General features: G+C 47.4%; 3 protein-coding genes across 3 annotated transcripts; 1 reads left to right on the top strand and 2 right to left on the bottom strand.

Annotated features, from left to right (window-relative positions):
- Positions 1 to 792: 792 nt before the first annotated feature.
- CSUI_005016 (tctex2-related light chain) lies at positions 793 to 3,641 on the bottom strand. Its single transcript, XM_068065196.1, has 5 exons — positions 3,528 to 3,641; positions 2,767 to 2,903; positions 2,151 to 2,220; positions 1,548 to 1,611; positions 793 to 907 (listed from the first exon to the last, which is right to left on the bottom strand). Exons 1-5 carry the CDS (start codon positions 3,617 to 3,619, stop codon positions 860 to 862), a joined length of 411 nt encoding a protein of 136 aa, XP_067922828.1. The 5' UTR covers positions 3,620 to 3,641; the 3' UTR covers positions 793 to 859.
- Positions 3,287 to 4,265, bottom strand: CSUI_005015 (uncharacterized protein). Its single transcript, XM_068065195.1, has one exon. It carries the CDS (start codon positions 4,210 to 4,212, stop codon positions 4,039 to 4,041), a length of 174 nt encoding a protein of 57 aa, XP_067922827.1. The 5' UTR covers positions 4,213 to 4,265; the 3' UTR covers positions 3,287 to 4,038.
- Positions 4,266 to 4,439: 174 nt separating this feature from the next.
- On the top strand, positions 4,440 to 13,432 carry CSUI_005014 (zinc finger protein 36 family 3 protein; the record flags this gene model as incomplete). The annotated part of the gene is made up of 3 exons (XM_068065194.1): positions 4,440 to 7,051; positions 7,651 to 9,369; positions 10,281 to 13,432. Coding segments are annotated over exons 1-3 (6,192 nt in total), but the record flags the coding sequence as incomplete, so codon positions are not given.
- Positions 13,433 to 13,434: the final 2 nt, after the last annotated feature.

The raw sequence follows: 13,434 nt of genomic DNA, 5'->3' as shown, positions 1-13,434 counted from the left end.
CTTTCACTCTACCTCCGTCCATTAACTTCACCTGTCTCTGCGAGTAGACCACAGCGACGCACAAGCTGTCTCGAGCTATACAATAACTCCGGCAGATCTCCCCTCACCTTCGCGTAACAGTTCCGGAAGGACTGGAGTTCCGCGCGGCTACGTGGATTCACCTGCTTCTTACAGTGAGGTTCTCCGAAGTACGGGTCCCATATAGTGTCGGCATCTTCACAGTGGAAGAAATAACACATGACAGACCCGAGAGACTCCCTTTTGCGATGCTCTGGAGATCAGCACTTCTCACTGCGGCCTTCCAAGCCCCACCGTCCCCCATACCTTTCCGCGCAGCAGACAGGAGAAAGTCGTGCATTCTTGAACGGAGCAGTAGCCGTGTTCCACGGGTGATCAGTCTCGCGATGAGCAAGTAAAGAAGGTGACAACCGAAGACAAATGTGTTAATGGAAGGGGAGTTTCGCTCATTCACAGCTAGCCGGCACTCCCAGAATCGTACTAGCCAAGTAACAACTGTCGTTGTGGTAAAATCACAGCTTGGTCATGTCAGTCTCTCCTTCGGAAGAAGAGAGGAGAGACGACTTTCTTCTTTTTTTTCTTGGCTCTATTAGGGAGGTGTTCTTATCTGACCAGTTTCTTCTAATGAGAGCCAGACGCGTAGCCAGGAAGGTACGAACCAGGCGTACGTGGACTCTCTCTTTCGCTCCCTAGAGAACGCTGTTATTCATTTTCTCGTTCTTGCTCTGAGAGGCACGCTGTGATTGAGGAAGACTGGGAAGGAAAATGTAGAGTCTTTGGGGGCAAATGGAGGAATCTGGTACTTCTTCTTTCAGAAGTTTCATCAGTAAGGAACCTTCAGTCAGTAGGCATAGATCGCGTAAGCTGTCACAACGCAGAACAGATGGTCCTGATGGACAGCAGAGAAAACACGGAGCAAGTGAAAAGCTCTAAACAAGTCACTGTCGTGACAATCGTAGATCAGAGGGCCACTGTAACGATGTCGTGATGAATCATTTATTTTTAGGGTGAAGGCGAGGCATAGACGATTTCCTTAGATATTGTGTGTGCAAAAACAAGGGATTTTGGATTCTCCATAACTGGCTGACTTAATAGCAGCTTTCAAAGGGCTTCACTGGAAGCAACTTCTTGCCAGTGCGTATGCCAGCCGGCAAAGGAAGTATCCTAACTTCTGGATCGCCATGTAGAACCCACTCATTGGTCCCCGTGTAGACACACCTACCTCAAATGGGAGACCGACAGGAATGCACACCACCGCTAGGTCAACTAACTCCCTGAGGGGCGACAGAGCTCGAAGAGATCAATCCTGACCCATATAGTTGGCAAGAAGAAAACGCTTCCGGCAGCGCACTCGACTCATCCCCCGCTGACTGACTCTATTGGAACGGGCAGAACTATCCCAACAAAGTTTCTTTTGCAGAACTCAGTTCAGAGCGAAATCAGAGTTGTAAAGATACCACCTGTCTTTTCGTGAGGGAGAGGTTTTTCACATGAGGAAACAATAAAAGAAAGAACGAATGTCACCTTACATTGATGAAGGATTCGCTTGCCACTGAGTCTGTGTTCTCGTCCCAGAAGCATCGCCGCCCTATCCTGACCCACCAGACAAGACAGAGACTTTCTCGTCAGGAGCAAAAGTCTTTTGTCTTCCAATCAAGTGTACCTTCCCTTCTCTTCATCCTCTTTCTGATGTTCTCCCTTGTAGGTGGAACTTTCCCGCATAACTGTGTTAATCTAGCACTTGAGAGAAAGTGCCCGTTCCGTACGGCAAGCCACAGTATACTTGTTTTCTCTTCTTGAGAAAGCTTTGGGCCTAATCCCCTCTCTCTCTCGTGTATTTATAATAATAGTCTCCCGTCATCTGGTAGAAGACTTCTCTGGGGTCGGTTCTATAGCTGCTTAAAAACGTGTTCTGTTCTGGAGGAACGAAACTTTCGGGCATGAGGCCAGAACAGTTTCGGTACAAGGACTGACTATTCTTGCATCACCGGCGACAGAGGGAGGAAGAAACTTCAGACTGTTCCATTGTTCGAAGGAGTAGATCAGCAAGGATGTAGAGAGGTAAGAAGAGATAAAGAAGGCAGCAGAAAGCTGGATACCACCAAGCCAGATTCTGCTATCTAATGACAAACCTGACGCCGTGGCCACGCTGCTCTCCAAGGATGACGTTGACGATGATTTTGTACCTCGGAACTTCAAGATCTGGAGAAAGAAAAATGTGAGAAACCGAAACAACATGAAGAACACTCAGATACAGAGCGGGCATCCAGGCATATTACTGGGTGAAGAAGCCTGATGTATTTGTCCGCCTGTATATATATAAATATATATTTACGTGATTACGGACACCACCTATGCGCATCTCTCTCTCTACATATGTATATATATATACATATATGGACACATATAAAGGATTTATTTTCGACGGAGATTCTAAAAAAGTAAAGAAATGGAGGACTGTTCCTAACATCGGCCGCTCACTGGGTAACCGCTTCGACAACTTTACTCCCTGTGCCATATCCTTGAATTCATCCTAGGAGTTTTATCCTTTTCTTTTCCTTCTAGCTAAACAACAGGGAAAGTTAGATTATAGACCGTTAACGATACACATGCCTTGTCCTTCCGTTGCCTCTCCCTGAGGCTTTTTCACATAGGACAAGGTTTTTGACGAAGCTGAGCCGCGCAACACGAGTCAAAGAGTTGCTAATGTTTCTTCCCTTCTTCGGCGGTTGTACTTCTTTCTTCTACCTTTCAAGCGGTCTCGAATTTCACTGGCAATTTGTTTCGATAAGAGAGGAGATTCTTCAGGATGATACTCCGAGGTCTCTACAAGCTTTTCATTCAAAACTTCACGGAGAATGGCTTTGACCGGCTGGCTCTTGAATCTAGAGAAAATCAGAATCCAGAACGGAAAAGGAATACCTGAAGAGACCCACTTGTCTCCTGTCATTCATCCATCTTAAGCGTACACGCAACCTCTTCAGTCTGACTATCGTGCTCAGTTTAGTACGTGACTTCAGTTCTATGTCGTCTCACTTTGGAGGACGTAGTCTTCAAGATGTCAAAGTCTGTACTTGTTTATATCCGCAGGAACTTTCTTCTCCATCGACCGGTGTAAAGTTTCCCTCTATATTGTATGGGGTGTCATCTCAAACACTCAGATTAACGCTGGAGATATGTACACCTCCGCGCGTGACGGTATAAGCTGTATGTGTTGAAGTTTTGAGCGCAACATCTTCTTGATAGAAAAAGACACCAACTCAAGCATATTCGAATCCACGCTATCTTATACACTCCGTGTCATGCATACAACTACGTATATGTATGTATACATAGGTACGCTTGCATGTGGCTATCTAGGATCACGTCTACGGAAGGTCGAGAACAGGGCCGATTCAAGATGTATCGACATGCGTGGTGCCAAAGTGGAAAGAGAGATGCCTTTGAATGACAATAGTATGTCCTGCTTGGTGATGTTCATCTGTCTTCATACTTCTTCCCTTGCTTACTTCTGTTTGTATGTAGGAAAGAGGCCTTCACTGGGAGACTCAACCGGATCTCCAGCTAACGTACATACGTCTCCACCGCCTCTCTCCGCCATCTTCTTCTCTAGTCAAAAAGTGTAGACCCCCTACTCCACAGCACTACCAGACTTTCCCTGCGATTCCTCAAGTTGTGGGTGGTTAGTTATCCGTTTCTTAACTAGGAGAAATTTCCTTCGTAGTCTTCAGCATTGCCAAGGCTGCTTGGTTCTTAGTGGTTTCGCCTTTTTCTCTCGAGTTCTATTCTTTGTGAGAGAGGACCTGACTCAATTCTCTCTTGTAAAGTCGTTGCCTCTTTCCTTCTTTCGACACCAAGCAAAAAGAAAAGAAAAGACAACCAATCAGAGGAAGTCCAGGACCGAGAAGGAGAGAAGGGACGGATTGTAGCAGCAAGTTCATCTATCTCAGCAGGACCAAGTGGACAGAGGGAAAGCCCCTTTCCCGTCTACGCCGCAAAGCAATTTGCAGCGAAATCTCCTTAGTGAAGGATATCCCTCTTCACAGAACAGACAGAAAGAGTGTTGTCAAGAAGATCGAGAAAGGTGGACGGTTGTGGAAACGAGAGAACAACGACCCGGAAAGACAATTTCTTCTCCATATGGAGAAAAACCCACACGCTGTCCGAAGATAATGAAGGTAACAGATATGTCATCGCTAATCAGTACCTGTCACACTTGGCTTCTGTTTCTTCCTGTTCTCTCTCCTGTACAGAGGAAGATGGAGAAAGGAAACACCACTGCTAGTCTCCTTCCCCAAGAAATTTCGCTGATTCCCCCGGCTTTTATCCGGAGAATCTTGTCGGCAACACAAAAAAGAAGAGAGTACCATGTTGACGCGGATTCTCTCTCTCTCAATCTCTCGCATTCTCTGTTAGTTATACACGAGTCACGGAGAGATGAATCTTTCCTTTTTCTCTAGTCTTCGCCTGTTTCTCAAACCGCTAAAATTTGATTCGGGAGAGGTAGTAACATTCCTCTTCTTTTCTCCCGGGAAGCCGGTGAGATCCTCTCATGCTGTGGAGGGTTGACCGGTTTCCTTTTCTTCTTTTCTTGGTAAGTAGGTTGACCTGTAGAAGCTTCACTCGATGAAATCTCTTCATCCTATTTCTCCCTCTTTCCGCTCACCTTGCTGCAGAGGCTGTAATTACTTGTCGTCTGAAACATCCTCTCTCACATACGCTTCTTACTATTTTTCTTCGACCCGTCCTCCAGGAAGAAAAGCCGCTTTCTTTGTCTTGTCTTCTTCGCTTCAAGATTTTCCTTCTAATGACTGGTCAGGAACTCTTCAAGACTATCTTTGCCAGTCCGTCTATCTCGTGAGACCTAAAGGCTTTTCTCTCTTCTTCCTCTAAATTTGGTCGTCGCAGCATTTGAGATTTCTTTGTTGTTTCTCTATGCTTCGATGTCTTCTCGTCCTTGTGTAGTCCATTTTCCCGCTTCATTTCTTTAAACTTCCGTCACTTCTCTTATTGGTCTCTCTGTACATATTTTCAACCCTCGTAAGTTCACGTGCTTTCGCTCTGCCTTCTTTGACCTACAACTGGATGAAGAGGGGGGGGTGGGCCATCTTGTCGCTCCATGTCTCCAGGTTTTCCTTCTTTCTTTCTCTTTCATCCTTTCCATCGTCTCTTTGGTTCCTCCTCCTTTCTTAGACGGAGATGTGGTCATCAGCCGTCTATTTTTTCTCCTGTCCCCCTTCATCCTCTTTCTCTCGGGCTCTCCTTTCACCTGGCTGATCATCGCCACCCCCATGAAAGGAGTGTGAGAGAGAAAGGAGATCTGTCAGTTCAAGTTGAAGGAAGGACATTTCGACAAAGAGAGAAAGGAGCTTTTCCGTACTAGGAGAGGAAGGAAGAGAAAGTAGCACATGCAATGTAACCGTCAGTCGGTGTGACCTTTTGACGGAGCCGTCGGGGTTCCCATCTTTTCTTCTCTTGTTCATCTAAGGTGTAGAAGGATGATTTCTGTCGTCTTCTCGATCTGATCTGTTTCTCGAACATTCGTTTCATCTTCCACCTCTGTGTGAGGTATCTCTACGACTTCTCTCTTCTTATCTCAGACCTTAGCCGAGAGGGAGTGGGGCAAGATTCTTCATCTTTCTCTTTCTCTTTTCTGTATGTCTTTTGAATGAATAGGACGTAAGTTGTCCTTCTTCTTTGGCAAGAACTATCATGTCGATAACAAGGAGACCACCACATCTTTCTCAAAGACGGAATCTGGATTTTTCTTTGGAAGAAGAGAAGGCTCTACGTCTCCATGAAGAGCGAGAGAGAGAGAACAAGGATGGAGAGACTCGACCAAGAGCTCTATCAAGATTGTCGGTACCTTGGCAAGACAGCGAGGACGTGTTTCCTTCTCATCGACGAACAAGAGAAGAAAGAGAAATTGAGGGGACCAGGAGACGTAGTGTAAGTGTAGGTGAAGGTATCCAAGAAGGCTCACGAGCTTATGATGCTCTACGAAAGAAATTTGTCGGTTCCTCTTTTCCTCCCTCGATGTTAACAGGTACCGAAAACATGAGGGGGAGAGAAGAAGAAGAAGAAGGAGAGGCCCTAGGAGGGGGAGGCGGTGGTCATGAGGGAGGTCTCTCATCATATTCTCTTGTCCATTTTCGTCCAAAGCAAGAGAGAGAGAGATTCTTTGAGGAAAAGACATCTCTCTTCTCACCAAATGGAGAATACGAAGAAGAGATAGAAGACATAGACACTAGAGAAGTAGTAAGTGACGGGGGGGGAAGTGCAAGAACAGCAGGAGATAAAAGAAAAAGAAGAGGAAGAGATGAAGAAGGATGGGCATATAGACTTTCTTCTTCGATCTTCCCGCTGTTTCGATATCGCCGTAATGTGGCACATCACACGATTTCCTTTTCAACTAAAGCAGTCGCTTCTTCTTCTTCTTCGTGCCATCACACAGCTGACTTCACTCCTTTATCTCAGTTAGATATACGAGGGGGGGGGGGAGAACAAGACAAGGCTGATTCTCTTTCTTCTTCTCTTGCTGGGGTTGACAATGGAGAAGATAGCAATAAGGATGAAGCTGCAAAAGGGAAGTCGGTGCTTTTTCCTGTAGCTAGACAGCACTTGCGTCTTTTTATTGTTTCATATATCTGCTATGCGGTTCTCTATTCAACAAGAAAGCCGTTCTCTGTTGTTAAAGAAGATGTACATCGCGGGTTAGGATTGTCCACGTACACTTTGGGGTGTATAGACACCTCGTTTCTTTCCTTATATGCTATTGGTCAGTTTGTTTTACCTCCTGTCCTCTCGAATCTTCGACTGTCTGTTGGGTTAAGTGCGTGCTATATCATTTCAGCTGTAGCTACACTCGCTTTTGGAATTTCGTCTTCGTCTCTTGCCCTTATAGCATGGTGGGGTATCAACGGTCTGTCGCATGCAGCTGTCTTTCCTCTTCTTGTCAAAGCTCTCACTCAGCGGTTAACTCAAGCAGAAAGAGGGAGAGCTATGGGCCTGTGGACGACCAGCCAGCAAACAGGTAAAGCGAAGAACACAGAGGAACTGAGAGGGAAGAGAGAAGAGGGTGTAGAAGAACATAGAGGGAGAGTTAGAGCGACCCGTGAGAAAGATATAGAGAAGGTAGAAGATTGAGAGAGAAAGAGAAAGAGAGGCAGGGTGAGGAGTGGGCATGTAACCACGGGAGAAAGTAGATGCACGCTCTTATACAGGGTATGTACTGTGCTCATGCGAATCCATCTCCCTTCATACAGAGCTTATCAGTCATCTATCAGCCTTCTTCTCTTCTCGTCTGTCTATGTCTTCGCAAATTTCACGCGTCTTCTTGGCATACATCAAGAATTCTCAGCTAGCCGTTCTTTTGTTACCGTCAAACGTAGCAAAGGATTATCTATCCATCAATCTATCTGGGCTTTCAGGCTGTTCTTCAACACTGTGGTTGCTAGGAGGTCGCACGGGGTAGGTATAGGCATCTTCAGCGTTCAAGAGAAGTTCGTCCACACCCCCCCGTTCCTTCGTGAAGTGGACTGCCAGATTCTCCTCACAAGACGCTCCAAGACATATTCAGTCAACTTGGTATCTCTGTATGTGTTGTTTTGATCTGTTTTTTCTTGTCCGTAGGAGCTATGTTATCTACAGCCTTCGCGGCTTTCATAGCAGCGCATCTCGGCTGGCGTGCGGTCTTCCTTCTTTCAGCTGTTGTATGCGGCTTATCGACTATAGGCCTTATTTTTTTTCTTCCTTCTTCCTCTTCAGTGCATGCGCGCATACATCCAGGAGAAGAAGACAGAGATGGGAGAAGTCTCCTGAAAAGTGGGAGAAGTTGTTTATCTTTACCTTCTTCATCTCGCCGTAAAGAAAGAAGGCAAGGATTCTCGAAGCTTGATTCTTCTTCGCATGGTGACGAACTCTCTACAGACGAAGATGAAGAAGGAGATCTTTCTCATGCAACGCGATTGCAAGAAAAGAAGCCTTGGACTTCGACAGAGAAGGAAGACAAGAAAAGGTTGAGAGACAAGAAGGACGTCATTGCTTGGCAACAGCAAGGTAGCGGAGATGGGGGTGGGGGACCTGAGGCAGGGGGGGGGAGAGGAGAGGTCGAAATGAAGATAGAGAGAGGAAACCAAAGAAGGGAAGATGATAAAAAGATCTTTTCTTCTTCTCCTGTTTCTCTCACTCATTCATCTAGCGGGGAAACCCATGTGACAGATGATGGAGACGATGTAGACGAACAAGAAGAAGATTCGAGAAAGAAGATCTCTTCTTCGTCGTCGGTCCACGGAAGAAACGGTGGTTTATCTCCTGCGAAGAGAGGAGAGATTCCTTCTTCTTCTTCTTCTCCTTCTGTACGTGTGTATAACATAAGTAGTGATGTAAGTACATGTAAAGCTATCAAAACAGCGACCAGCACGAGGACGCCTTTGGATGAGACGAGAAGAGACATAGAAAGAGAGAACGAAAGAGAGGCAACTTCTTCTCCATCTTTCTTCTTCGATGAAGATGACGATGACCTTTTTTTCTCTGATCACCGTCTTTCCTCTTCCATACAAAAGTTACAAGAGAGAGAGGCATCAGGACAGGATTCTTTATCTTTAATGAAAGACAGTGACCCTATGAAACAAGAGAACTCCACGGCGGCTATCCCTCCTATATATACCACGCCTACACCTCCGACGTCTTCTTCTTCTCTGAACGTCTCACCTCCATCTCTTTTTCTATCAAGTTCTTCTCAGCATCAAGCATGTAACCCGTTGAAGTCTTCTTCTTCTTCTTCTCTCTCGACTTCTTCTTATCCTGTTCCTCTTTCTCTCTCTTCTTCTCTTCCCGATCACAAAGGACAGGCTATCCCTTTCCATTCTTCTTCTCCCCCAGCATTCCCCTGTCAAGAGCAACATACACCTAAAGCAGAATCTTCTCTTTCTATTCCGACTTCTACTGGAATTCTGCACGATCGTCCTCTCGGGGAGAAGAATAAGAAAGAGAATCGAAGTCCTTATTCGCCGTGTTCTTCTTCTGCATATATGACGCGCAGTGGGATGATAAGGAGTGAAGGAGGAAGAAGAGAGAAGGGAGAAGGAAGGAGTTCCACAAGAGGCAGACTTCGGGGTATAGCGCAGGCTATGATCCTTGTATGGAGATTACCTTTTGTATTGAGTTGCAGTCTAGGATACTTTCTTATCAAGTTGATTCGATATTCTCTTCTCTTCTGGCTACCTTTCTTCCTCGCTAAAGAAGCTCATCTGCATGCCTCAACAGCTGGATATGCGAGTATGATCTTCGATATAGGAGGCATAGGAGGAGCTGTCTTCGGTGGATTCCTAGCTGACCGTGTGATGAAAGGTAAGACGACAAAGAAGAAATCAAGAAGCCGCAGACAGACAGAGGTGACCGCGAAGAAAAGGGAAGAAGAGAAACGAGAGAGAGGGAGATAGAGAGACAACACACAGATAGAGAGAGAAGGTGTCCTTTGAAGGGCGCGACAAAGAGACGGATAGAAATACCCCGATGATAAAGAGATGTAGAGGAAGAGGAGACTTGTTAGTTAAATAGAAGATAGATGGGATACGATAGTTGAAGAAGAAGAAAAAGAAGCTCATATAGAGGATAGGAAGTCTAGTTGACACATTTGGGGAGGAGGAGAAAGCTCCTAGCAGTACCATTTACACAACAGCAGTCGATTCCTTGAGCTAGATGAACAGCCACCATTCCTTCAAGAATGAATTGGAGTCTCACCTCGATACTTTCTTATCTGAACATAGTTGTCACCATAGCTGTAGTAGTACGTAAATGCCCTATCAAGAGTGGGTCTCAGGGTATCGCATACTGTGCATGCATCAAGGCTCCACCCGCTGTCATCCCTCTCTGCTGTGCTTTTCATGGGGAATCAGTGTGGTGTGTCTTCATAGCTAGACTTCTATCTCTCCCTTCAGCTAATCTCTCTCTCGTGATGCAGATTGCTAGAGGTGAGTTCCATACATATGTCCGTAACACTTGATATCTATCTCTAGATGTATATATATCTCCTTATATACGTGTATGGGATTTTGTATGGCCTCCTGAGGTTGAGCTGTCTTCTTCTTCTTCTTTTCATCGTGTATCTAGGAGATAGAATAGGATGGTCCCTTGCAGCAGGATCTCTTTGATCACCTATCAACCTTCTTGTGTTTGTGATCTTCTCGCTTTCTCTGTCTGTCTGTCTGTCTGTCTGTTATTCTTCCTCTTTCTCTCTCTTTCCCCTATTCCTTTTGTAGGTCGGCGTTTGACATGCGCGGCGACAATGTCTCTGCTTACAGGATTTTCTCTTCTTCTTCTTGCCTTTTCGTGTCAACAGCAGCAGAATCTTTTGCATCGAATGGAAGAAGATGAAGCTCTAGGTCGACACGCTTTACAGAGATTGATTGAGACACATCAGACGTCTATGAATGAGCTGCAAGAGCAGCATCGAAGGGCTCGATTGCAGCTACCTCTGCATGTGCAACAGTATTTTGAGAAGGAAGATCTCAAGAGACAAGAGGAAGAAAAACAAAGGGAAGAAGAAGAAAAGAGAAAGAAGAAGATCGAGGAAAAGAAGGAACACGATGATGATCAGGAGGAGATGAAGAAGGAGAAGAAGATTTCTGAGGGAGAACACCCTAGTGAGGTGGATAATGACCATGAACCGCTCGATGTAAAGAAAACGAAAGAAGAAGAAAAGAGAAAAGAAGATGGAGAAGAGAATCCTATCAATCGTTCTTCTTCTCTTTCTTCATCGTCTAAAGAAGAGAAGAAAGAAGAAACATCAAAGGTGGAACTTCCTATTTCAGATAAAGAGTCTAAGTCCCCTCAGTCATTCTCAGGTGAGAAGAGGGAGAATGTCAGTGAGAGCTCGACCCCACAGCCTGAAGGCGGCGTGCAAAAGTCTAATCCAGGGAAGATATCAGCGTCTTCGTCAGCTTCTTCAGTCTCTTCTCCTCCCTCTGCAAATCAACAAGAAGACACAGCTGGTGCTACTACTGCTACAGCTGCTTCTTCTTCCTCTCTTCCTTCTTCTACCTTACCACAGGAATCGTCTTCTTCTCCCTCTCTTCGTTCACACGACGAAACGGGTGGGGATCCAGGTATCTCAGCAGGAGACAATAGAAGGACAGAAGGAGAAAGGGGCGTAGGAGGGATAGAAGAAGTGCAAGGAGGAGCGTCGATACCTGTGGTAGTAGCGCCGTCGTCACCTTCTCTTCAACAGCAGCAAGACGACGCAGCACCTCAACTACCGGCGGTCGTAGGGGGAGGACAGGGAGGAGAAGTTCCCCAGCAACCCGTATTAACGCCATCAATTTCACCGGGTTATTTACAGCAACAAGCGAACGTCCCACCACAAGGAGGAAATATGGGAGGTCCTCCACCTCCCTCTCTCTACTCTTCTCCTTCTTATCCTTTACCACAGGGAGGAGCGGGTAATACAGGTTTAGTAGGATCACAGATGGCTTCACCCCTACTACAGGGGGAACCGCAGTCACTCCCTTCTTCTTTACAAGTTCCTGCCGTGGCGCCTCAACAGATCCAGGCTATCCCACAGCTGTCTCCTCCTCCTAATGGAATGGCGCCTTCGCTGCCTTCTCCTTCTGCTCCTGTACCTCCTTCTCCTCTTCAGCAGCAACAGGAATACATTGGGGGTCCGGCCAGTGTGGCTGGGAGTACTGGGATCTCCGCCCCACCTAGTATGCCAGCTCTAGGAGGGGCACCCAGTTCGCCTTCTCTTCCTTATCAGGCTTCCTCACTGCCGTCCTCAGCAGTCCCTATTGTGTCTCCTTCACCTCCTCTTCCATCACCGGTCCCTTCCCCACCTATCAATGCGCTCAATACCAACCAGCAGCAGTCGCCTCCTCTACAACAACCTTACGTGCCCCCCGCCCCTCCTTCAGCAGCTGTAGCAGTTCTAGGGGATGCGTCTCCACGAGTCTCTCCCCTGTCTCCTCCGCCTGTCCCTTCACAACCCTTGTCACCATCTCCTCCTACCCCACCACTACTTGCGCCGCCTCCTCCACTCCAACAGCAAGGCCTCGTACCTAGCTCTGTCTCCTCAGGAGCTCCGATGGCAGAACCGCAGCTGGGCCCAAGCAAATCAGGATCTGCAGCAGTACCTACCCCTGCAGTTAAGTCTTCTGCAACAGGAGGAAAGCCGGCTGCGGGGGGTGCCATGGTTGACGATGGAAAAGAAGGCATTTCAAAGACCCCTCCTTCATTGTCATCTTCTTCAACAACGGATCATGCCGCTATCAACGGTTCTTCTGTCCCGGCGGGGGGACTCCCTGGTTGGACCGGGAGATCTCAAATAGCTCGGCAAAGTAGTGCGGGGAGTGCTACTGGTACCCCTGTGGAGGCGACAGCAGGAGACACCGGAAGCAGGGTGCAAGGAGACGTAAAGGTTGAACAAAGGAGTCAGGGAGGTGTTTCGTCGTCTCAACAACCTAATCAGTACAGCATTGATAGACAGCCGGGGCAGGGGATAGGTCGTGATGGAGGAATAGCATCGCAACAACCAACGAGCGCTCCTGGAGGTCCAGCTCAAGTCCCATTGGGATATCCAGAACAGGGTCTTCTCGCCAACCCACAGGTATCTCCTTCTCCTTTCCCTACACACTCACCTGCATTGAGTGTACAGATGCCTCCTATGCAGCCGGTACCTCCTAGTAGTAGCCAGGCATCTGCCGTCCCTTCTTATCATCCTCTCGCTCCGCCTCAGGTACCTTCCCCATATGCTCCATCCCAGCCATCTATGGTCTCTTCGCAGGTGTCTCCTCCTGTACAGCCAAAACCGGTCATACTGCAACAACCTGTAGCTTCTTCTTTTTCTTCTCTTCAGCCGCAGTTGGCACCACCACAGGCAGCTCCTCCTTCTCCCCTTTCCCCTCCTCCTATACAGCCACCAGTCACAGCCCCACAAGCCCCTTCTCTCAATCAGGCCCAGATGCCCCTGTCACAGGCGTCTCTTCCTCCTCCTCCTCCTGTACCAGTGCAGCCTTCATTCACACCTCAACTGCAATCTTATGATCTGTCTCTTCAGTCACAGATGACCTCATCGCAGGCACCTCTTCCCTCTCCTCCTCTTCTCGTACCCGCACAGCTACCACCTACACCACAACCTTCTCCTTACCCCCTTCAGCCACAGACACCTTCTTCTTCTTCTTTGCCTCTCCCCACGCAGGCCGTGGCCACCCAGCAGCAGGTACCTCCCTTTTCTTCTCCGTCGCCGTTGATCCCACAGGTACCTTCATATCCCACACAGACACCAGGCAATCCGCAGCTATCTCCTCATGCTCCTGTTGTTCATCCCCAGCAGACACCTCCTACCCAGCCCCCAGTGACACCTCCACTCCCTCCCCCGTCTGTCCCGTCTCTCCCCGGGCAAGTGTCTCCTTCTCTTTCTTC

Source organism: Cystoisospora suis, assembly GCF_002600585.1.
Source record: "Cystoisospora suis strain Wien I chromosome Unknown contig_2406, whole genome shotgun sequence".
NCBI lineage: Eukaryota > Apicomplexa > Conoidasida > Eucoccidiorida > Sarcocystidae > Cystoisospora > Cystoisospora suis.
This window is presented reverse-complemented; position numbering and strand designations above follow the sequence as displayed.

Excerpts from the sequence above, each read along its gene's own strand:
- CSUI_005016 (XM_068065196.1), bottom strand. The coding sequence starts at position 3,619 with ATGGCGGAGAGAGGCGGTGGAGACGTATGTACGTTAGCTGGAGATCCG. Across the intron at positions 2,904-3,527 it reads TTTCCTACATACAAACAGAA|ATTCAAGAGCCAGCCGGTCA; the intron begins GTAAGCAAGGGA and ends GATTTTCTCTAG. Across the intron at positions 1,612-2,150 it reads CAGCGTGGCCACGGCGTCAG|GATAGGGCGGCGATGCTTCT; the intron begins GTTTGTCATTAG and ends CTGGTGGGTCAG.
- CSUI_005015 (XM_068065195.1), bottom strand. The coding sequence starts at position 4,212 with ATGACATATCTGTTACCTTCATTATCTTCGGACAGCGTGTGGGTTTTT.